At 37.9% G+C, this 25,985-nt stretch overlaps 1 protein-coding gene across 1 annotated transcript in view; it reads right to left on the reverse strand.

Annotated features, from left to right (window-relative positions):
- Positions 1-454: 454 nt before the first annotated feature.
- LOC129237900 (inactive dipeptidyl peptidase 10) overlaps positions 455-25,985 on the reverse strand; it is an 87,641-nt gene continuing 62,110 nt past the window's right edge. Inside the window, exons 2-12 of the mRNA XM_054872876.1 lie at positions 16,646-16,760; positions 16,178-16,276; positions 15,982-16,076; positions 15,823-15,908; positions 9,712-10,181; positions 9,294-9,444; positions 5,346-6,494; positions 5,043-5,237; positions 4,753-4,913; positions 4,446-4,651; positions 455-810 (exon numbers count right to left, since the gene is read on the reverse strand). Of these exons, the coding sequence (XP_054728851.1) occupies positions 670-810; positions 4,446-4,651; positions 4,753-4,913; positions 5,043-5,237; positions 5,346-6,494; positions 9,294-9,444; positions 9,712-10,181; positions 15,823-15,908; positions 15,982-16,076; positions 16,178-16,276; positions 16,646-16,760 (2,868 nt within the window). The 3' untranslated portion in view covers positions 455-669. The remainder of the gene's footprint in view (positions 811-4,445; positions 4,652-4,752; positions 4,914-5,042; positions 5,238-5,345; positions 6,495-9,293; positions 9,445-9,711; positions 10,182-15,822; positions 15,909-15,981; positions 16,077-16,177; positions 16,277-16,645; positions 16,761-25,985) is intronic.

Consider the following 25,985-nt stretch of genomic DNA (forward strand, 5'->3'; position numbering starts at 1 on the left):
AGTTCGCGTATTATGTCAATGATGACGAAGAGCAATCCATTTTGCGTATTTTTTAATACTGTTAAATACTCTCTCGAGAACTACAAACAGTAAGTATAGTTGGGGTATCCATTCCTCAGATTGATCTACTATTCTACGTAACGGGTAAATATGATGAACACAAGACCGAGTAGACCCTAGCAAACTTGCATTTGCATACCAAAATTTAAAGCGCTATAAAACTGCATATTCAAATTTTTCTTTTAATTTCTGATTACAAATTTTAATGAAAATTTGTCCCATTTTTGCAAATCTTGTATAAAGTTTGAAGCTTGGTTTACTATCGCCTTTGCATCGCCTTAGAATGAACTATATTTTTAATAAAAAAAAATGGTTAAAATTAAAAAATAAGTGAGTAAATAGTCAAAACTTCTCAATATGTGGTGAGCGTATGTATGTCCTTAGGTGTGCCATATTCTTACCCACATATTTGCTTACCAAATTACTACATACCTTTTCTCTACTTATACACACTTAACCATTCACTTTGTTGCTACACCTCCTTTCACTTTGCTGTGTTTTTTTCTTTTTTTGTTTTTACTTGTTTCCATACTTTCTAGATATTTTCTAGACTTGCTACTTTAACTAGTTGCGTTTCTACAAATATACTTCTCTACCGTAAATGATTAATTATTGTTTGAACACAAACAGTCTCGTCGGATCCCATTCGCTGTCGTCATTAGGGCCGAAACACTCCTCGAAATACCATTCCATTGTTTTGTAGACGTGGCTTAGTGATTTTGTCATCGCGTGATCCTCATCGGGATAGACCTGAAGGTAAAGTGGGAATAAAAATTTGGAAAGTCGTTTAATTTTCTAAAATAATTTCTTCATATAGAATTAAAAGCGCTAAAAATAATTGCAATTCGATTCAAAACGAATGCCCTAAATCATCCTGCAAGTACTCTCCCCTTATAAAGGGCAAGCACAATGAAATAAAATATTCTTTGCTAGATGTTTTTAGTACGCCATATCTCACGAAGTTCACATTACATTGGTTCATACTGTACGTCGATTTAAAAGTGACGTTATGGTGCTTCAAAAAAAGTTTAGTTTAGTTTTGCGTTTGGCAAAACCAGCTATGTGTGGCAGAGTTTTTGTAAATGGAGGCGAAAAAAGAGAAATTTTAATGCATTCTTCAGTACCTCTAAGACCAAGGTGGAAAGAAGGAGTAGGTGGATAAAAAAATGTGTGCGACTTATGAACGCAATGCAGTGGTGGTTCCAATGACTTCATTTTTGTAATATGGACGCCATAGGTTTGGTTTGCTCTGGTAGGAAAATTGTCGAAAATGCTGATATATACATACATATATCCACCCTTTGCTGGGCATTTAGCCGAGTTCCGCCTTGTATTTGTGATGTGCGTCTAGATGTCGTTCCACAACCCTTTTACGCAGTCTCCGAACGGAGACTTGCCACTTAGTGCCGTGGCGGGCGGGCTGCTATTAGTAAATACATTTTCTATCATTTGATGCTTCATGCCCGGGGTTTCGAACCTGTCATTTACCAACCCATTCGGCTACGGTGGTCAGGAAAGTTGTCCAAACGCTTTTATAATATTGCCGAGGAATGAAAAATCGCCCCAAATTTCTCTCTTCTTCTTTATTGGAGCGACAACTGCTTAAGCGATTTTGGCCGAGTTTAACAAAGTGGGCCAGTCGTTTCTGTTTCCTCCTAACTGGCGCCATTTGGACACACCAAGTAAAGGCAATTCCTTCTCCACCTGATCTTTCTATTACAAAAGTGGCCTTCCGATACCTCGACTAGCACCAGCTGGTGCTGCATTAAATGCTTGCGGAGCTAGAGCATTTGAATCAGTTCGGACAACATGACCTAGACAGCAGAGTCGCTCGATCTCTATTCATTTCACTATGTCTATTTCGTCATAAAGCTCATACAGCGCAATGTTTCATCACCTGCTCGTAACGCACATTGTCGTCAACGTGCAAAGGTCCAAAAATCTTACGCAGAATCTTTCTCTCAAACACTCCAAGCGTCGCTTCATCGGATGTTGTCATTGTCCACGCTTCTGCGCCATACATTAGGACAAGCATGATGAGAGGCTTGTAGAGTGTTAGTTTTGTTCGTCGAGAGAGGACTTTACTACTCAGTTGCCTACATAGTCCATAGTAGCATTTGTTGGCAAGATAGATTCTCCTTTGGATTTGAAGGCAAACACTGCTATAGGTGTTAAGGTTATAGTCTCTTACATCCTCCAAATCATAGAAGTCAACTGTGACGAGGGTGCCGATACGCGAGTGCGTCGACTGTTTATTTGATACTTCGTCTTATCCTCATTTAGCCAGATTAGCCAAAAAAAAAAATTAGTTCATATCAGATAACCACAATTATGAAATTTCCTGATGTTCGGTGCTCAGGAATCTAATGGCAATTTTGCAAAATTTAAAGTGTTGTACTCAATGAAGTGGTTAGGTTAGCTGAAGTTATGGTGGTAGTCGATCAGTACGACCTATTCACTTAGATCTTGCAGGTCCGTTGTGCTATCACTGTGCGACACGGGAACCTCATTTATTTTTCTTCGTGAAACCATTTTGTAGCTCTTATGAAGCGCAGGATTGGTTCAGTCTCCACGCCGGACAATTCCGTAAGAGAGTTGGAAATGTATTTCCATAGAAAACCCGCTGTGATTTTAGTTAAGGCTGGACAATTGCAAGGAAAGCGCTTAACTGTTTCTTCCTCTTCCTCATCTCTAGAACTTCTACAATATTCTCAAGGAATGTTTGCCAAATAGCCAACGACCGGTTATATAAGCCAGGACCTTCGAGATAACCTCTCTTGAAAGGCTCTTTGTTTTTCCTTATTTATTTGCGGTCACAGTAGCCTAACTGTTAGGCATGTGCCTTCATCTCCTCGTGACCTATTGGCCTTAGTTGAAGAGTTGACCTCAGTTGAAGAGTAGCCTCTTTCCTGTCCTACCTGCCCATGCGGGACACGCATTCTTCTACAGTCCAAGGCTCGCAAGACAACGTGAGGAGTTAGCGCCACGATCATTAGAAGACAGCCGAGTGAGACAAATTTAACTGGCAGTATGACCAATTCAAAACATTGCTGGGATGCTACACGCAAGTTTGTCAGGCAGGTGTTGCATACGCTACGCAAGCAGAACGAAGAAAGGGGAACAGAAGAGCTGTCTCAGCAGCGGCAGCTAGAGCTAAGTAATATCAACGCCCTCGGCCGCATCCGAGCTTCCCGAAGAGTAGGTCGGCTCAGACGTAACGAAGACAAGTACAGACGCTTGAGCTAACGACTCATGACCATATCATGCGCAGACAAGACGCTAATGCATGTGCCATTATCGCACCCTTTCGTTGAAGAGTAGCCCCTTTCCTGACTAGTTCATCGGCTTTACAATTTTCCTCAATATTTCTGTGCCCCGGAACCCAAATAAGGCTGACTTTGAATACGACACTAATATCCTTTAGGGCATTCCCCCGCATTCCTTTTCTAAAGGTCTTTCAATATTACGTTTCCACGTGGATTTCTTCCTTCCACATTGAACCTCAAAGGAATCTCCACGCTCTTAAAAACTGGCGGGGAGGTTATAGGAAGCCTATGTTTCTTTGTAAAGAAAATTAGTTCAGTTGTTGCGCTGTATATACCGAGTAGGTACTCTCTGTCCTGCTTCTAAGCGTGGCCTTGCTTAGGCGCAGAATATCTATGAGGGTTTTAGGATGTTTGCTTTTAACAGTAATTGGCAGATCATCTGCCTAAGCAGTGACGTGGCAACTTCCTCTCTCCAAGTTCAGAGTAGAGAGTTTACCACCAAAATCCAAAGCAGAGGGGGAGACGACTACACTTTGAGGTGTACCTGTCTACTTACAGTAGTGCTAACTAATTGAGCAGTTGCCTTTCCTCTGATGAGTATAGCATCTATCAGAGCAACAACGTTTGGTTGAAGTCCAAAATCTTCTAAAGGCGGGTGTGGCGGTTGATTTTGGAAAAACTTGATCGGATCTGTTCGAAAGTTGCTACTCGGAAGTTTTTGGGTTCGCTAATTACCCAAAAATCGCTTAAACCGTTACTACGCCACTCAAGAAGAAATAGAATACTAAAATAAATTTAGCTTTTTGACAATATTTTTGGGTTGCAAACTGTGCACTATTCATTATTATTCCGAAAATTGTGTCCTATGTCATGCACTGCATTTTAAACTCTTTTGCTTATCAAAGTTTTCTCCTTCACACATTTACACCTACATGGAATATCTTGCATAATTGTTTATGTAAAGCTGAGATTTTCTTGTTCTTAGATTAAGTTTCAAGTCATTCTCAAGTCACGTTCTTTACCTCTAGTTTTTGGCATTAAAACTTTGATTGCAAGTACTCGTAACGCACATGCAACTCACTACACGAGTACCTACTCGCATTTGTATCATTCACTCACCTGATGTCGGAACTTCACTTGCTCATCAACCAACGCACGGACCAACATTAACGTGTGCTCCTGATGCACCAGTCGGTCCGCTGTGCCATGTATCAACATCAAATTGCGATTCTTAATATTGCCTGCTTTCATCGTCAAATCGGCCTCCTGCAGAGCGCGCAAGTAGTCACCCTTTAGCGGAATGTAACGTTCAGTGAAAAATGAGTCTGCAACGATTTCAAGAGTTGAAGTACGCATAAGTAGCGGAGTGTTTAAGAGGGGAAGAAGGCAAAGTGTGATGTAAAGTAACTGTAAATTGCATACTTACAATGATAGCCAAAGGAGACGATTGGGTTGACGGCCACAGCGCATTGCAGCACCTGATGCGAATCATCGATGAGTGTCATGGTGGCGGCATAGCCACCGTAGCCCCAGCCATAGGCGCAAATACGTGCCGGATCGATGAATTTCAAATTATCGCGCAGGTAACTAAAGGGGGGCGAGAAGAGCAAAGAGAAATTTGTAGCAGCAGTGGTGGAAGAGCAAAGAATTAATTTAAAGAGTCTACACTATTTTGGGTTTTATGCACTAATGCTTTGAGTATTAGAGTAAGCTTACGTTAATACGCCAAGTTGATCCTCCACTTCGACGGTGCCCAGCTTGCCGTGCACTTGCGTGCGCAGCAGCTCACCTTGAAACCCGCTGCCACGGCCATCAATTTGCGCGACAATCATGGAGTGTTGACTACTCAAATACCAGTTCCAGTCGACTTGATACTTTTCGGTGACTAGCTGTGAACCGGGCGCGGCATTGCTGCAATAAGTAAGCAGAAAGAAAAAGTTGTTAATTTTTATAGATTTTCAACTATTTTCCACAGTCACTAAATCGTAGTGAAGCTTTTATTTGCATTCTTCAACTCACATGTGCAGGATGAGTGGAAATGCGACCTCTTCGTCCTCGCGCATACCTGGCGGCAGGTAGAGTCGCACTTGCGCATGGAAGCCGTGGCGTATTTCAACGCTGAATGTACGTATTTGTGGTAAAGCTAGCTGCATTAGGCGATGCCTTAAACTGGAGCCTGCATTTAGCACATAGGTCTTCATGTTGCTTTGTGTCTCCACCAAATAAACACTAGGCGATTCGGGACCTAAACACTCCTGCACGTAGTACGAGTAATCTTTGCTGAAATAAATTTTGTTGTAAAGACAATTCTTCGGTATATCATAGTAACATTCCGTCTCATCATCACTACGATTCCCACCATCCTCTACGCGTATGCCTTGTGCTGTCAATTGAAATGTCGATATGGTATTGTCGCATGTCAGACAAGTTGGCTGCGTCGATGTGATGTACGTGCGATTGGACTGCGTCACATTCACTTTCAGACTGATCTTATAGAGATGACGTTCACCGGGGCGTTTTTCCGGTGCTGCCATAAAGTAAACAATCGAATGCGTCTCATCCCAGCCCAGCAATTCGGTGACTTCGAAACGTCCCATTGTGAGCGGCACGAAACGACGATCTAACGAGGAGATGAAGACGACGTGACGGAAGTGGCCATGTTCGCCATCGCGCACTGGAAGACGTTTGAGTAGGTAGCCACCATTTGATATTTCATAGGTGGTTTGTCCGTTGCTCACATTGTGGAAGCTATTGTTGCCATATTGTCCATTCGCAAGCATTTGCTGTTGGGTTCGCTTGAGATGTGCACTATTGTGCACTGAAAAGATGGGACGCTCGGCTGGCAGCACCCAGCCGTCGTTTACTGTCACTTCTGTGTGTACCGACTGACAATGGAAATCGGGCGCGCGACAAACAACTGTTGTGGCCTTGGTTTGACCACGATTCGTGAGCGTGAACGAGAGGTCGATGGGCGTGGCCCAGGTGAGTGCGCCAATGTAGCTGCCGTTCGCTAGATCGGTTGGAAGTTTGATTTGTGTGGGGAAGATGTATTTGAGAACGGAGAGGTTTACCACATTAACGCTGACATTTGGATTGATTTCGCCCGCCTTGGGGTAACGTTGTGTCAAAACGGCAGGGTACTTAATGTCGTCACCCATCCAGGTATATCTAAGAGTGAGGGAGGAGGGAAAAAGGAAATTTAATCGCAACAATCAAAACTGAAGATTTAATTTAAGAATTTTTAATATGATTTTCTTCGAGAGGACTACTATTGCAGGCCAAAGCTCCCACAGAGCTACAGTGATGTAGCTGATAAATTCCATAGACTAAAAAATATGTTTAGGTGATCCACAAGTTGTCCTAAGCCTCGTATTTTCATATCTCCTAAAGTTTTTAACTGTTAAATACATATCTACAGAACTCGAGCCCACAACCAAATAAGTTTTAAGGGTATGAAAATTTGTAAAATGACTTGTGCGGCACCCCCTAAATAGTCCCCCTATATAGTCCATGCTGTACAACAATAAGATACTTACAAACACTTTGTGAATACCTTAAATGATATAAAAAACCACTTCGAGAAATTTTATTGCGTTTTATTCTTTAAAGAAAATCTGCTGCCTTACTGAATCACCCTATTAAAGCCAGCTATATAGACGTATATTTGCTAGATTGCTGTTGACCACCGTAGCCGAATGGGTTTGTGTATTACTACTATGATAGTGCTCGAGATCGAAACCCGATGTAGGCACGACACACCAAATAATAGGAAAGGTTTTCCTAATAGCGGTCATCCCTTCGAAGGGAATGGCAAACCTCGAAGTATATTTCTGCCATGGAACAGCTCTTCATAAAAAACCATCTGCCACTCGGAGGCGGGGCAAAACCAACAAGGGACCAAAAGCTCGAACAGTGAATCTCGACACTTAAAGAATGGTAGCGAAGATGGGATCTTGCTCATAATGCCGCACGAACTCATCCGTAACCTTAGAGAAGCGGACTACTTCCTCCCTCAGCTGCTGAGAGAGTGTGTTTCACAGCTGTTTCCCATATCTGACAGATATATTAATAGATATATGAGGTTTGCACTTCGATCTCATGGTCTTTTGTGCCCTCTACCCATCAGAGTACCTCACCCAAGCCCAGTTCTCTTATGAAACTCAGGATAGAGCTGGGTTGGATTGAGCGTATGAGCCTTTCCCCTGACTGCAATTGGCCAATATGTCTTAACCTTCTCCGCGCTATAGCACTGGATTCCAGAAGAAGATGCATTGGAGTCTCCTGAGATTGCTCGTAGAAACGGCAAGAGTCCGTAGACCAAATCTCAATCATGTGCAGATGACTTCGCAGTCTGCAGTGGCTTGTGAGAATGCCTGTGAACATTCGCAGGTTATCCTTAAGGAGGGTTACGAGTTTTTTAAACCTCTTTTGGTTATAACCTTCCAGTAGGAATTTTGCCTGGCATATCTATATAGTTTGGTTCCAGCAAAACACCCTTGGCCCTAGCTCTTCACTCCTGAGCTTCTCCTTGATAGTGTGTTGTCGCACGGCAGGGAAGGGCTCGTCTCCTATTAAAGGCGAGGCCGCAGTCTCTCTCGCCAATGCGTCCGCTACTTCGTACGAAGTTATACTCCTCTGTCTTAAGACCCAAATTAGCCGGATGCAATTGTGCATTCCTAGTAGATTAAGTTTACTGTATTTTCTGCAAAGGTTTTGTCTCTCCGCTTCACCACACTGTCCTACCTGCCCAGAGGAGTTTGAAGGCACGCGACACGTATTCTTCTACAGTCCAAGACTCGCAAGAGGAAGTTAGGAGTTAGCGCCACGATCATTGGAAACAGCCAAGTGAGACAAATTTAACTGGCAGTATGACCAATTCAAAACATTGCTACACGAAATTTTGTCGCTAGGCAAGCAAAACGAACAGGAGAGCTCTTTCAGCAACAGCAGCTAGAGCTAAATAATATTAACGCCCTGAGCCGAACTTCTGACAAGTGCCAAATTGAAAATGAAACAGTGTTCCAGAGCAGGTCGACTCAGACGTACCGACGACAATAACAGATGCTGCAGCGCGATTTACGCCCATATCATGCGCAGACAAGATGGTAATGCACGTGACATTATCGCACCCTTTCGAAACTATTGTAAAGTAATGGAGACTATCAGGAGACTGAGATGATTCCACCTCAACCTCCATACAGCTGACGCAAAAAGGACTCGAGGTGATTCCAAGTCACACTTCATGTATACCCCGCGGATAGTGCTCCGTGAGGGTGCCCACAAAATTCGAGAGCTGAGATTTTGTCATCCTCAGAATATCCCTCGAACGCCCCCGATCCAAACGTGGCCAGAAGGGTTTCGCGACCCTACACGTTCGTGTACTTGCTCAGCGCTCGCTGAGTTTGTGCAAAGCCCATCCTTCCAGGAGTAGAGCGCAGATTATCAAGAGGATCCCGATCCTCTACTTTCGCGGGCACACTTAAGGCTCACAGGTTTTTTTATCTGGGCTGCGCAGTTTCCAGCAATGCCACTATGACCAGGTACCCAGATTATCAATCGAAAGTGAGACCTGCCTTTCCCTGATCAGTTTCGAGTGCACCATTAGAGAGCCTCGGGCCCTAATTGCCGCTTGGCTATCGGAGTAAATATTTACCTAAATAAATGTTAAATATTCCACACAAAAAAATACATCGTTTAATTTGTAGAGCATAGACAAGCGCGTCGGATTAAAGCTAATGGAAAATAAAGACAATCTCATTTTCTGCAACGATGTGAGAAATCGTAGAGTAAATGAGTTGAATGAACATAATTGGTTAATATAAAATAAAGAGAGAGAATACGAAAAAAAAAATCAAGATAGAATATCTTAACGCTTCCTTAGCCATAAAACACTTTTTTCTAAACGCATACTAATTTTCCCCAAATTCTGTAACACGTTTAATAACATTTTAAATATTCACAACATACTTGTACTCATTCACTTCGCTGTCGTTGAATGTGAGAAATGCTAAAAATAGGCCATCCGGCGAAAAGGTAAGCCCACTGCTACGCCCATTCAGCTCCGGCACGTTCTCATACGTCCAATCCGGGATGCCATTGTAGACGACACCAGCGCGACCTGGCACAAAAAAAGACATGACAAACAAAAAGAACAAGTCATACGGTTAATGGCATTGTAATAGAAGAAGAAGAAGAAGCAAAAAACGGAGGAAAAAAAAGTAGGAAAAGGAAATAGGAGCAGCAGCTGCAACAAAGCGTCGCTTTCAACGTGTCAAGAGGCATTACGAAATTTAAATAACACAAAATGTTAAGGAAGTGAAATGGTAGTGAGCAGAGCGTGTAATAGCTCCCCTCCGCCTACACACAGTGATGTTCACTCACTCACCTGTTGTTGTAATGCGACAAACAAGTTCGCCTTGAACCTTTGGCTTGTAGTAGATGTCATTCTCGTACACAAAGGCGATTGCCTGATTTTGTGCGAATGCTTTTACGGCACCACCATTTGAAAATTGAAAACTGCTAGGCGGTGGCTTGCCAACGCCGCTCATAGACACACCGCCACCCGTCGCCGCACCCGCCAAACTGTTGAGCAATATGCTGCCACCAGGCGCATTGCCGGCTGTCACATTCGCAGCAGTGCTCGCTGAACGTGCGGCTGTTGTTGTTGTGCTTGCGGACGCTGTGGTAGTCGTCGTCGTGGTGGTGGTGGTGGTGGTCGTTGTAGTTGTGGTTGTGGCTGGCGTGGGTAGGAAATTGGGCGCCCAAGTAACATATTGTAGACGTGGCGGTTCAGCTATGTTCTCTGTTGGTCCCAGTGGGAAGGTGTTCGCTGTTTGCACTTCGTAGACGTGATGTCTTTTGTTTGGTGCGTGTGAAGTGAAGAAAAAAAATGTACGAAAAAGAAAAATTAAAATGCAATTAAATGGTATTTATGTGCCTTGTGTTATAAACCCGCTTACACTAGTGTGTACACCTGTGCTCAAAACAATAGTAGCGCGACATTTTGAAAAGTGTAGACATTTTTCATATTTTTTTATTTGACTCTTAATATTTTTTTTATAAAAACATAGTTTAAGCTACAACAAAACAAAAAAAGAAAATATTGTTTATACCTCAAAAAAATGTTGGAAGCTGTGAACAAAATTAAAAAAAAAAGTTAACAAATCTTCATCATCATTTTCATCTTTTAATCAGAATTTTTAGAGAGATACTGGGTATGCAGTAGGGGTGGGATTATTTTCGAATAATATTCGAATAAACATTATTCGAATAAAACGAATAATACTATTCGTTTCAAATAATTCGAATAGTTCATTATTCGAATACCTTACTATTCGAATACCTCACTATTCGAATAGTTTACTATTCGAATACCTCACTATTCGAATACCTTACTATTCGAATACCTTACTATTCGGATACCTCACTATATATTCATTTACATCAGGAAGAAAGTGCTTTTAAAAATATAAAAATTACATTGGCCCTTCTCATGGTGCATGCACTTGTACATAAACCGATTAGTAGTCCGCTAATCTAAATAAATAATATATTTACCAAAAATATTCGAATAGTGAAGTATTCGAATAGTGATGTATTCGAATAGTAAGGTATTCGAATAGTAAGGTATTCGAATAGTGAGGTATTCGAATAGTGAGGTATTCGAATAGCATTATTCGAATAAACGAATAAAAAATTCGAATAAATATTATTCGAATTACGAATACCTCTCGAATAAAAGATTTTATTATTCGAATAATTTTTATTCGAATAGTCCCACCCCTAGTATGCAGTTTTGTAGCCCATTCACTTCTGGTATCATATTATGCCAGCTTAAAGTGGCTCAAAATTTCTGACAATTTTTGAGAATTTTTTTTTACGGTGTTATGCATTTTCTTCCATACGAACGAATGCTCGAAATTTGTTTGTGTGGAGGAAGTTCACAAGACAGCCAGTAAAAAAAAATTCAAAAAATAATACGCGATTTTTAAGCCACTTCAAATTAACACTTTGGTATGCTCAAACTCTACAGGCTATAAAACAGCACACTCGAAATTTCGTTAATATTTCTTGAACATTCTGATTAAAAGGTAGAAAAATTTTATAAAAATTTGTTGAATTTTTTTTAATCTTTTAGAAAGTCTGAAGTTTTAATTTATAAGGAGTTTGTTTTGGTATAAACCATTGTTACATAAAAATATTAAAAAAATTTAAATTATAAATAAATAAACAACCAAAAATTTTCAATATGTCGCGCTGCTATTATTGTGTACATGAGTGTATGTGTGTGTGTTATTTAAATAACATGACTAATGTAAATATTTATTAACACACTGTGCGTGCCAATTATACGCTACGGAATTGGCACTGTAATAAAATTTTATTGTGTTTATCAGCAACTGTGAAATGTTTATCAAGCGGCATGTGGCCAACTTGCTATTTCCTTTATCATTTGCAAATCATATTTTATTTTAGCGGATATTCGTACACAACAAAGTATTTCAAAATGCCTCTGAGTTGGATTATGTAAACACATTTTCTCATTATTTCAGGAAATTAATATGTTTTGATTTCCTACGAGATATCTACACTATTTGCAAATACTGTATTTAAAATAATTTTTAATTTTATTAAAGGAAAAAGTCAACACATAAAATCTCCAAGGAATTCGACACTTTTATAACGCTGCATTGTGGCAAAAATTTTCTGTTGTAGACGAAAATGTTGCTGACAACTCAAGTTTTATCCAAAAAAGAGGGCATATCTTCCAACTGTGCGCCGCATGCTGCAGTTTTAATAGAGAGACGAATGAACAAAAAAATAAAATTGAAAAATAAAAAGTCAAAGTTAAAAAAAAATAAAAATATAAAATAAGTATTTCACACTGCACTAAGGCTAATTTTTTCACAAATAATCGAGCGCTAAAAAAAATTAGAAGGCGAGACAAACCGGAATTCAGCATTCTTACAGATGACTCTAGGCTAGATGACATATCAACATTTTTGCAAAATAAAAAAAACATGAAATCGCTCTTGTAAGTAATGACGATCATTTTGAATCCAAAATTATTAAAATCGGTTCACTTTTGATTAAGTTATGAGCCTTTAAAAAAAAATTTCTCATATAATTAAAAAAAATCGATTTTGAGCCAAAAAAGAAAATTGCCGATAAATCTTGAAAAAAAATTTTTTCGGGCGCACAAAAAAATACGTGTCTCATTATTTTGACCAGAGAGCAACATATTTGAGTTACATCGAAATCGAAGAACATGACCCGAATAGCCCGGTTGAATTGAAATGGAAAGCATCAAAACATAATAACAGTGTTTACAGAGCTCGTAAGCCTAATATAAGCTTAAATTACTAAAGATAATTAAATAAATTAAAAAAAGATTTTACAAATTCATAAACCTCCTTCTTATTAAATTTTCTCAGTGTGCGGACTGAATTTAAAGCGCATAATTCGTATTAACCCATTTCAGATGAAATGGTAAGTGCTGAGTAGAGTTCAAGTAGGGATATGAGAGCAAAATGTAAGTAAATATAAATTATAAGACTAAATAAGTTGAAATATATTTATAGCTTTAAAAAAATTTGGCATTTTTATTATATTTGCTTCAGAAGGAATGCAGAGAATGTTGATTGGATCTGTGTTATCCAGTGTTGTGGTGCGTAAGGCGGAGATAGGTGGGGAATATAGTAGAATGTGACGTATGGTTAAGCGGCTCGCGTTGAAAAAGTTGCACATTGGCTGCGGACTCTTTGCTAAATAGTATTGGTGTGTTAAAAGGATATGGCCTAGCCTTAAACGTACAAAACATCGGTTAATCCAAGTAGTAGTCGAAGTTGGTAGTATGGGGGGTAGCGGAACTGGGTGGATTTACTTCTTCGTATTCATGCTGGTAGATATACCAATTGGCGTCCAGATGAGACTTTGAAGCTCTGGGATACATGGTTTGAATAGATGTTGTACTAAGTGGGTTATAGAAGTGCAAACACGAGGCAAGATTTGTGGCATAGTCGGCATGATTATTGCCGATTATGCCCGAATATCCAGGTATCCACATTAGTTTTGTGTTTGGCGTCCTCTTAATTAACATGTTGCATGTGATATATTGGGCCTACATCCATTCAAATGGTCCTTGCAGCATTGAACACTGATTGGCTATCTGTGTATATTAAAACCTTTTGTTTAATCTTTACAATATTTAATGCTGAAATTATGCCCTGTAATTCAGCTTCAAAGATACTGGTGTCCTGCGGTAGTAATCCGTAAGAAAGGGTTTGCCCAGCTTCATTTGTAACAGCAAATGCGATGCCATTGACTTGCTTGGTGTCAGCAGTGAAAAGGCGACTCCAATCACTTCGTTTCAGAGGGTGCACTATGCTCCAGAAAATTTGCTGATATGTTGTGTTGTTGGTGCACTGTTTACGTAAAAAGCATAAGTCTTCGATAAAGCTTTCAGAGTTTAGAGCCCAGGGTGGTAGCTTGGTTTGGGGCATTCTCATTGGAGATATCGTCAAGTTTAAATGATCGAAGAGCTCTTTTACCTCGCATAATGTTGATTTATGGGAAAGTGGTCTTCTTCTTTTATTCAGTAATTGAATTTCATGATGAAGAATATGAGTGGAATCGTAGAATAATTCAATTTTTCCTTTAACTACACTAAACACAAAAGACAGCGAGAGTATAGACTTTCTACACTCTAGAGACTTTAAATTAATTAATATTAGGTGGGAATTGTAGAAAGGGATACGATTTTAGAATTTGAACGACTCAAGAGCTTATTAAAGGAAATACATTCAATTCTATCAATTGCAAAACGGTAGTAAGGCCTCCAGACAAATGTTGTATATTCTAATATGGAGCGAATAAAGGTAGTTTGAGCTGAACTTAGAGCAAGAAAAGAAGCCGCTCATTAGATACAACTTAGCACCACTACCGCTACTGAGCGATTTATTATGATTTGCTATGAGACCCGTACGATGCCAACTCGAAAGCAACACTAGCATACTAGGTAGCAGAGTTCCAAAGGAGCTACATTCATAATACTGTAGAAAAAAAAATTAAGAAATTAAAAAAACAATAAGGTAGTAGCCCGGTGTGACGGGTTCAAAAAATCGAATTTTTTTGTTTTACATTTTTCGGAAGAAAAACATCTTAAAAATATACTATAAAAATTTCAAACAGAAATTTTAATTATTTGTAAAGTTAAAGCTAAAATAAGAGAGTGCGCCGTAGTGTGTATGAAAGCGTGTGACACGCCAGCAGCAGCTGTTGTCGAAACTTTAAACGCGTTTTTCCCAAAACCATGTTTTCGAAATTTCGGGGAATCACTGACTCAAAACTATTCAACCGATTTGGCTAAAAATTTAACCCGTTATTCTAGACATACATATCTAGATCCCGGATCTTTAAAACATTTAATTTTTTAATAATAAACTATTTAATTTAAACAATTTATGAAGAAAAGAAATTAGATTTTGAGAACCTTTTTTCACAAGTCCACCATTTTGTTTTTGTTTTTTTTTTATTTTTGTGTATATTTTAGGTTCGGGACCTAAAATAAAGTCTACAGAATAATAATCTTTGAATTTTTTATTTCAGATGACTTTGGAAGGCTGTGTGTTTCCCCGAACCAACTCATCTTTTTTTTAAGGACTCCACTTTGACGTCAAAAATTTTACACAAATTAATATAAAATAAACTTTAAAAAATTTGCTTTATATACTTCAAAACACCAATAAAAACATGTAAAAACTTTAAAACGATCGCATTTTATTTTCTTTTTAAAAAAGATTCATGAAAAAACGTCGAAATTTCGGTCGTTACACCGGACTACTACCATAATAACAAAGTTCCGATAATGGATTTTGGTGTAAATGTTTAAAGAAAAGTGTATTGGAAAAATTGGTTCGATCAAATTTCAATATATGCGTATAGCTGCATACAACTTCCATTTTGATTTATTTCTGACGTTCATGAATTTTGAATTTTGAGGTTTGATGTATTAGTTTGAGAAATTACAACTTAAGATTTTTTTTAAATAAACAATTATTTTTTAGTATCAGGGCCGCTAATACCTGTATTTGTTGCCTCAAGTCCACCTTTTACTGACAAAACTATCCAGCAACCAAATCAACTATTTACTAATCCGCCTGGCAATCGACTGTCTCACTACAATTTTAGTAAGAATTAACTGCGTCGCCAATCACGATTAACATCGGCGCCTGTTTTGGCTATACGATTATTTTAAGAATTGCAGCTCTATAAAATGTTTAGCTTTCATTGAAAAAATCTATCCATACATATGCAACCACATACGCAGGTAACCAATTAAATGGTGATTGACCTCCGAATCATTTGTCTTCCGCGTATTGTTTATTTTGGCATTGCAAGAGCAAACAAACACACAGTGTTAAGTGTTTACTGTTCGCTTTACTCATTGATTAATAAATAATATAAATAAATATAAATCATATTTGCTAACACCCACCTTGAGCCCTCCGCATTGCTGTCGGATTGCAAGAGCACATATTTTTGATCTGGCGATACTAGAAATGATTCAGCATTCAATTGGCGCTGAAAGAATTAGAGAGAAAAAAATATAAAATTTTAAGTACGCAAAAATAGTATTCTTTAAAACTATACTTACGAATGTTGAATTGGTCATTAAGACCCGCGTTGTATAATTGTCTAAATTTAATATAGATAAACCACCAGACGGGTCACGAAATATCAGTTCAACGTCTAAAATTTAGAAATAGCGAAAGAGGGTAGTCATTAATATACAATGGGATTGAGCCTGTCACTTAACTGGGTGCGTCGCTTTTCTCTTATCCTCTACTTACCACTACTCCAAGTGCCATTGAAGGGCTTCCATTGCAAGCTTTTGCCTAAAATATCAGTCAGCACCATGTGACGGCCGCGTATGCGCAGCCCTTCATCCTCTAATCGTATGCAAATTAGAATGGAAATTAAATAAAGTGAATTAATGTTGTTGATTTACTGGGGCCAGGAAATTGAAATTCGACTCAAAGGGTGTGTCGCTTAATACGTATAAAAAGCTATGTATACAAGTTAATATATTATACACGAATTGCCTAAATATGTATGTATATTTATACATGTAAAAAAATGGTAAGGGTATACATGAAATTTACGCAAAAATAGTTTCCTTGCTAAATTCCGTTTAGTCTACTGCGTACAATTCGTTGAATGCCTTTTGGGAAATTATACTTGTTGCTGTTATTTACACTCATATATTACGACTACTTTTAACTTGTATGTATAGTTGTTTGTTTCTGTATTTCACTTACCTGGCGACAGCAGGAATATGGAGAAAATTATAAGACTGAAGACTGCTGCTATTACCAGCAATGCTATAAATATGCCGCGCCAATTACGTCGCTCTGGCGAGATGGCAACCAGCTCCTGCAAAATAAACAGAAAAGAAATTTCAATTCCAGCTAAATGAGTTTATTGAAAAACAAATATTCAGCGTAAGTTTCGAAGTATTGAATTGATCGGTGATGCGCGAAAAATAGTTCATGGCAAAATATTGACATACTTTTTTTGGGGCTCATGGAAATAGTTATGACTGGGAAACAAGTGGTAACTGACGACTTTGAAATTGATTCATTTGATGTTATGTGAAATTAGACAATGAATCACTTATTAAATTTAAGCATATCATAAGTTGTTCTGGGCACGTGGGTTAACAGGTAGGTCACCAGGACAGGTAGGTTAATAGCTGACAGGCAGGTGAGTTAACAGGGAAGCTAGGTTAACTGCTGGCTGAATAACCAAATTTTGTCTCCTAGCTGGGCACGGCAAACTCACCAAAGAAGATTGAGAGATTCCTTGATGATGCGTGAACCGAATAGAGATAGACTAGAATACATAAAACAGTTCTGAATCAAACTGCTCCATTTTCTTTAAGGGGCCACTAACGGCACTGCGAAAATACAAAAAAATCGATTTTTTTTGGATAAATTGTTAGTTTAACTACTCAAGAAAATGTGGTAAAAATTTTAAAGCGAAATTCGCTTTATTCTCGATTCTATGTGCACTTAAGTGAGCGCCCGTCGGTTCGGCCCCGTAGCGCTTACGATACGATGCTTTATTTCAAACGCATTTTTCTCGAAACGACTTTTTTTTGATACAGTGGCAACGATTTCTCGAAGACTAATGAACCGATTTAAATTTTCTTTTTTTTCAAAAGTTTTGTTATCGCATTGGCTATCATTGGACGTAGTCGATTTTCAAAATTTTTAAAATAACTATTTTTGTAGGCCTGTTGAAAATCAAAAAAATGGTGAAAAACACACATCGAAATTCAAATCACCACCATTTGGTCAAGCAAAAAAAAAAAAAAACGGTTACGTACAACGATAGCCACTATTGTGTAGATTAAAAAAATTTTGGGTGTTTTCATTTTAGATGATTATTCATTGCTGTATCGCTGCCACCAGATGACGTCATTTTTTTTTAACCCGTTACGTTTATTTACGTAAATTTGTAAATTTTCAATATTTTTTAATAAAAATTTACAACAACATAGTTTAATACATAAATGATAAACTGCCTTTCGTCCGATCCTCGAATAGTCATTCCTACTTACAAAAAACAATTCCTAAAAATCGACTATTTTTTAATCCCCCACAGTGGCGTTCCCCTCAAGGCTAAACTAATGTAATTCCCGGATTACAGAAAACACGAATATACAAAACATGTGTCAGCCCTATCATGACATACACAGTTGAAACCCGTGCAGATACGACCATAAAATAGCGTATCCACCATAGAAATGCAAACGCTCAGAGCGGTTTGTGAGCACCCAAGGCTTGAACATATCAGAAACGAAGAGATCCGTTCATTATGTTATGTTCAAGACATCTGCAAATGGAGCCGAAGACGTCGGAAAGAGTGGCAAAAACATGTACAGAGAATGGGACCTGACCAAGTAGCCAGAATCGCAGTGGAGAATAAGCCAATAGACATTAGACTACCTGGAAGACCACCGAAACGAAGGAATGAGTGCTGGATGTCTGAATCGCAAAATTATTGAATTGTGTATTTGTATTAAATTGTTTAATATAAAATTGTTTGTATAATTATAACTGATACATTTCTAGTATTAAGAGAAATTTCGTTGTAAATAACAAGATGTAGTCTTAAATCAAGTGGAAAAAGAAGAGGTGCATAGAGAGTCTGAGAATCACGTCAAAGCATTCTCTCCTGTAATTCTTATGTAATCCTCTCTGCGTTCCAATATGATTCTCTCTTTGATCGGATCTGTTCCTAAATAATTGTACACACAAAGATCCGTTAGTATAATTTACATCTTTTGACTTTGCCCCTTTTTACTAGTTAGTATGTAACTTAAGGGGACCCAGTGGTCTAGAAGTTTCAAAAAATCGATCTTTTTGTGTTTTTGATATTTCGAAATTATAGTATCTTAAGAATACACTGTAAAATTTTTGTGCAGAAATTCCCAATATTATAGCTTCTTCAGCCCATTAACTAGATAGAGAGCGGTCCGCGCGCTCCTGTACCTCAAGCTTTAAGGGGACAGATACTTGTAAACGGCCATATTTTCCTCGATTTTCATTAAAATTCTTTAAAATGAAGAAGTCAATATATTTTTTTCAAAATTGACATACAGTGTATTTATACATTTAAATAATATAATTTTTTTTTTTATTTTAATCATTTAAAATGGTGAATGTACACTCAATTCTTCTAGGAAGGTCGCAGCGGGGCTTCTCAATCGGTGGGCATTGTAGCATCGGCGTCAGTGACATGAATACAAAAAACCAAAAAAATTTTTTATTTAAAACCACACGAACTTATTCATAGACCTATTATTAATGTCATAGTTTTTATATGAATTAAACAAAAATGAAAAAAAAAAATTCGCGGAATAAAATGTAAAAAAAATGAATTTTGGGGCGAATTCTCCTACTATTTTTGCTTCCAAAAAATTATTTTTTCGAAAAATTTTCGAATTGTAAATTCACATAGAAATTAATATCATAAAAAAGACGTGTGCAAAATTTCAGGGATATCGGCCAATAACTTTTCGAATTATCGAATACGCCAATTCGAAAAATATAGTTTTAAGAAAAACGCGTCTAAAGTTTGAATACAACGTAACTATACCTCCCCCAGCTCTCGAACGCAAAGAATAGAGTCATCATGGTTGACGATCTATAATATAAGAAATATTTAAATTTACGTTCTAAAAATTTGTTGACATATTCTTAAAAGATTATATTATACATTTATTATATATACATTTTATGAAATTTTTTTTTTTTCGAAATTTAACAGGCCCCCTTAAAGGTTAGTGAACAAGTTTCAAGAAACTGATGCTGTCGAGGATAGAAAAAGCACTGGCTGACCAAAAACTGGCCGTGCTGTTGAGAATATTGCCGCTGTAGCGCAAAGTTTTCGATATCGCAACGTTCTTAACAACTAGACAAAAAATTCAATTAACACAAGAATTGAAGCCAACAGATAATTTTCTACCCAGAAATTTCGTGAATTGGTTCTGTTGCAAAAAGTTTCAATGACAACCCATCGCATTTTGCCATTTTCTCATTCCTCTCTCATTCGCAAGTTACTGTTATTTCTCTCTCAAAACAGAAATATTGTTGCAATGAATTTTAATGGACTTATTGAATTTATTATAATCTGGTAGATCATTTTATGGCATTTGTTTTTTGAATAGGATATCGTACGTTTTCCAATAAATCTAATTTTTTTTTTCCTTGTTCACTCCACTTGGGAGCATAGGGCCTCGACAAAACTCAGTCTTGCATTGGTTTCGTTAATCTATTTTGCTTTCTGACAGAGTAGCTGATTAGCCTGTCGCTACCAGTCGTTGCTTAGGAACAACGGCTTGAAGCGCCATTTGTGTGTCATATTTTTCTGGCAGAAGGATCACACAGTTGAGGACTTCGCTTAATTAGGTGTGTCTGCGCTATTACCGCAACTGCCCACTTCCTCTTGCAGGCGCCACTGATGCAATGTGTAACTGTGTGTTTTTCTTTGTTTTTGCTTGTTTTAGCAGTCACAATGCAAGTAATGCGCTGACTTTTGTGCGGGAGTAAGGAATGGAAGGATAACTGGTTGGGGTTGAATAAGGAAATAATTATTTTTTTTGGAAAGTAGGTAAATTTCACTTACGCTATGTGCTCAATCAGCAAAGATGCTACGCAAACGATGCTCATTTGGTTTGAATTCTTGCACAAGCTGTATTTTATAGGCACGTAAGTCATGATCCTTACATACAACTTTCCACGTAGTCAGAGGACAAAGCATAGCAAGTTCCCTTCTCAACATTTCAGATTTATTTTTTTGTAAGTAAATTTTTACAATTTGGAAGTGTTGTTCTGACGTTAACTGATTCACGATGACGTACCAATCTTACTGAACAAAAATGTCAACACAGTTTGTCATTAAATATTACCCATACAGTTGTGTATTATATTGTAACAAAAAACAGAACAGTGGTAGTAAAATGGCGCTCCTCACTAATTAGGATTATTTAAATTAAAATATTCAACCACTTCAACTACAACAACAATAACAACACCGTATATGTTTATATATAGTATCATATATAGCATATACACTGAGATAAATTACTTTAGCACAGGGACTTATTGACTAGTTTCGGCAATTTATTTGTCTCCAATTTAGTTTTAATTATTTTTTAATAAAAATATAGCTCATTCTTCTTCAAAAGCCATATAAATGCAAGCTTGTGCAAATGGAAACAGAAATTCAAGAAATTTTGATCAAAATTTCACATTTTTTAAGCAGCATTTTTAGGGGAATTCCAGGTATGCCATTTATAGCCCACTGAATTTTGGTTTGAATTTTCGTGCAAATCTCAACAACAAAAGTTTCGTTGGTTTTTATAACTTTTTTTTTGTTGCGGTGTTACCTTTTTTCCATATAACGAAGTTTTAATGTAAACAATGTATGATAGGCAAACCTTTGAGATTTGGATATGAAATGTGTTGGTTATCTTCTCAAATTGGTATCGTATCTGAAAAAAAGGTCTTAGTACAAATCAAAAAGGGGATGCTGCTTCTTGTCCTTCAATGAATTGGATGAAACGGGGATAACCTTTGATAATCTCTTTACTTGAATAGCTATTTTGCTTGGATTGAACGTGTTAGAATAGAATTTGGAAAAATGTTGAGCCCAGCTCTTGTTATTTGCCACTGCAGGATAAGTTGAGGGGAAGAGTGCTCGGATTTCTGAATGTAATATATAGTAGTATCAGTCATCAAATGAGTAGACAAAGCAGTAGTTGCGTTCCCACGACAGTCTGTTCTACGATACCGGAACGACCCGGATTTATATCCGGCCAAAGGACTGTCACTTCAGCAGCATTCCGCATATATGTATGGGGAATTTTTATGCTGCAACAACAACAACAACAAAGTGCAGCTCTCGAGCATAATTTTTCCTTGGGTGAGCTGTAAAATACCCTAGTGCAGTACACGCTCGAGTTCGGGATGCAATTCCTAATGCGTTAGGAAAAGTAATAAGCCTGTAGGCGGCATAGACTGCATAAATGAAAACGTTTTAACATTTACCGGGATTTTAGTTGGAGGAAATCAATGGAAGCTCTCAATTTTACACGGTTAGTTCCTGGTGTATAACCAAAATGCTTAGCTCTTACATAAAAAAGGTGGTAGCCATACCTAGCTACAGTTTTGAAGAAGCATTTCTAACAACTTTTGTCTCACGTGTGGAGAAGTCCGAGCTCCATGGAAGCTCAGGTATCTGGAATTTCAGATTGAAGCTGTTACTAGATATGATTTAGTTCGAGATTTCATAGTTTGAAGTCCCATGAGCAGACGACTTGCTGCTGGTAGAACTGCTAGAAATCTGAAAACGCCAAAAGTATAGAGTGTGACGTTGGGCTGTGTGTGTATGGCTTCTGAAACTTCAATTTTAGAGCAGTTTTAGTTCCCTTTTTAAGCTGAAAATTCATGTAAATTCACTTGTGTGTATTTATCTATTTTCCTTTTTGTAAGAATTCACAGTTAAAATAATCAAATGACCAAAAAATTCACATAGTTTGTGCGTTCATTTTCAAAATCCTAAATAAACTTTAATTATTAAACTATGGTATAAAAAAGATTAGCGACAGTTACATATATACCCAATACATCACCCTTGACAGAAGTTGAAACTCTTTATTGTGATTTTGAAGTATTCCAACTTAGTTTGGGGCTTCAAATTTTCCTATGTCGCTTTTTCGTTTAATAGCTGAACGCCATTTTAATTCCGCCATATAAGATGTATAAATATGTTAGAAATAAAGTTGCTTTACTATAAATAAATAAATAATTGGCGCGTACACTTCTGTTAGGTGTTTGGCCGAGCTCCTCCTCCTATTTTGTGGTGTGCGTCTTGATGTTGTTCCACAAATGGAGGGACCTACAGTTTCAAGCCGACTCCGAACGGCAAATATTTTTATGAGAAGCTTTTTCATGGCAGAAATACACTCGGAGGTTTGCCATTGCCTGCCGAGGGGCGACCGCTATTAGAAAAATGTTTTTTACTAATTTTGCTTTCACCGAGATTCGAACCAATGACCTCTCTGTGAATTCCGAATGGTAATCACGCACCAACCTATTCGGCTACGGCGGCCGCCTTTGCTTTACTATAAGAAACATAAATATATAAAAATAGGTTTAAAAATTAGTACATGTGGAGGTACCCTTTCCATATTTCATGGCAAAAGTAGGCGTCAACTTAGATCCATAACGTTTGAGGTGGCATAGTGGGTAGCGTCGCATACTAGCAACGCTTGCTGGCACGCACTTACGCTTGTAATACCTCGAATAATACACACACATACACATACACATCCACATTCACCCTTCATTTCTGAATGTGTTTATTTGCCTCATTCATTATTTTAAATGCGCTGTCACGCAAAGATTGATTTACACGTACACACACACACTCACAGCAATCGATTCATACTTAGTTCTTCATACCATTTCGTCATTTTTCTACGAACTTTGAATAGTAGTTGATAGATATTTATTGTTTTGCATTTTGCGTTTTGCGATTTGTTTTTCTTTTCCTTGCCGGCGTCTTGGTTGCTTATGACGTACATTTGATGCCCCGTTAAGCAGCATTGCGTTGTTGAGGCCTTGACCGTTAGCTTTGCATTTCCATATTCACTTTAATTTCCATTACAATTCTACTTCGTTTTGCAATGTGCGCAGAATTTTCACTCAGAAATTTATAAGTATTCGTTTGGGTTACATATACGCCACGCTGCTCACGGAGTACTTGAGCAGCTCTTTTATGCTTCTCTGTTATCCTAGAAAGACAGCCTCTTTTTTCTACTCATAAATTAGTGTTTCCGCAGAATTACAAATTATGCGCTTCAAAGTTACTTTCTCATTTTTGTAATTTATTACTGGCTTCTTGCCAATTATTTATGCAAATCCTCTGTAAATTTAGGGCTAAGCTTTAAGCTGCCTAAAATTATCTAATTGAGAAAATAAAGTAAATGAGAGGATATGGTGGTGCTTTAATTTTTTGTGTGGAAGCTTAGGGGACTGCAGATTATTATTGGTTTTTGTGCGAGTTTGCGGGAGGCGTTTTTGCGCTCCATTTTAAAATAATTACCCCGGAAGTGGGTACGCATTCTAGTATTGTCATAGACGCAGCATAGCGTAGCGTCTATATTAATTTGTGTCTACTCTTCCAGCCTTTGTGGCAGAGATTGCTGACAGAAAAGGTGGAGTCGTTAAAAAATCCTGCAGGTTATTATTATTAGTAATTAGTGCATTTTTGAGTGTCTAAGAAGTTTGAAAACAGATTTGTGTAAAGTTGAGTAAGTGTTTTTTTTTACTAAATGTTAATAAACTTAAAACATTGGCGGATTAATTTCTTTTCTTTTTAAAAAAATTCTCCTTAAAAGTAATAATTGTGCAAAGTTTTGCTTTCCTTGTTTAATATGAAAAAAGCGCTGCTAAAATTTATCGAGGGTCAACAAAAGCTTACGCTGAACATACTCTAGAAATTGAAATTTGAAAGAGGCGAGCCAAGAAGCACCGAGAGAATGGGTGCTTACACCCTTTTTGGTTGTTTGGCCGAGCTCCTCCTCCTCCTTGTGGCGTGCGTCTTGATAATGTTCCACAAATGGAGGGACTTACAGTTTTCTGACATTTTTAGATGGCAGGTAGTTGTTATGAGAAAATCGAAAGTATGACTTTGTCTGTTAAGAGATGATCGCTATTAAAAACATAAATTCCAGTGTTTAATACGCAGCGTGGTAATAGAATCCAGGACTTATCGACGCTATGCCACACACAAATGTATTCCGAAGCTTCAAAATCAAGTCATATCACCAACTCAATCTGTGTCAGCTCAAGGATAGCTACACTAATGCTAAGAAGACATTTTCTCAGCATGACTGGTAGATTCTGCACGACTCCAACGAAATGAAGAAATATGCCTTCTACACTAGTCAACATTCCACTTGATTATTGCTCAACAGCGAACCATAAGACTTTCACAATTTTATGCCAGCCCTGGGTCCTATTAAATTACTTGACCCATCAAAAGTCGTGACACAAATTGCGATGTGTCATCAAGAGCAGCCATTAAAAGTTTACGAAGTGAAATTATATGACTTGCCTAAGCCTTTAAGAGTCCAAGTAGCGAGTAAATCATATGCCGTGTACGATACTCGAGCGAAGTCAAATTCTGTATGTATGTGAGGTTTGTATGTGCTAGGTGAGCGAGTGGCAGAGGAGTACCGCAAAGATCAACACCAACACAACCACCGTCACAACACACACTTAGAGTCATTTAATTATGTTGTGTGTCAGTAGTTGACATTGCATGACCCAGTTGAATGAACGCCATTAATGCCAACAAAATAGCAGTTTGAAAAGAGGAATGATGGACTGTGTGTGTATGTGCGCACCATGTAAGAGACAGCCACGTTAACAACGCTGACAGCAACAACATCGAAAAATAAACATTAATAAAAACGGGGTTAAAATATGTGATTACAAAATAATAAAAAAGAAAAGTCACTGCCCGCTGATGCTTTCTGCTGACATGGCGCCTGTGGTGAGATACGCCTGCACTGTGGGTGGGATCGGTGGACAAGGTTCTATTTTAAAAAATCTTTTAATTTTTTTAACGCTATAATGTCAGCCATTTTCTCTCTATAATTGGTGTTTACTTTGTAAATATTTGTGCTAAAGAAAAATAAAAGATCTGTACTCGATATGGCCACCCATATTTTTTATTACAACTGCACGTACATATTTGCTAGCTGGTATCTGAGTGAGTTTGTGTACTACTCTCCGTGAACTTAAATCATTAGAATTATAAAAAAAGTTTTTACTCGAAGCGGATGCTTTTCCACAGGCAATGAAATTCTGTTGTTTTTGGCATTAAAAACTGCTCATAAAAACTATTTATCATAAAAATAATCTTTCGTGGATGTGACAGGAAACTGTAAGGTCACTATTTCCAAAATAGCATTAAAAGCATCAGTAAGCGCTTCATTAACTATGAGCAGACCTGATAAGGACTTACTCGCTAATCCTTTATCATCACTTTTATTTTTCTTGGTTGGCGCAATAATCGCTT

Source organism: Anastrepha obliqua, chromosome 2, assembly GCF_027943255.1.
Source record: "Anastrepha obliqua isolate idAnaObli1 chromosome 2, idAnaObli1_1.0, whole genome shotgun sequence".
In the NCBI taxonomy this organism is placed as follows: Eukaryota; Metazoa; Arthropoda; class Insecta; order Diptera; family Tephritidae; genus Anastrepha; species Anastrepha obliqua.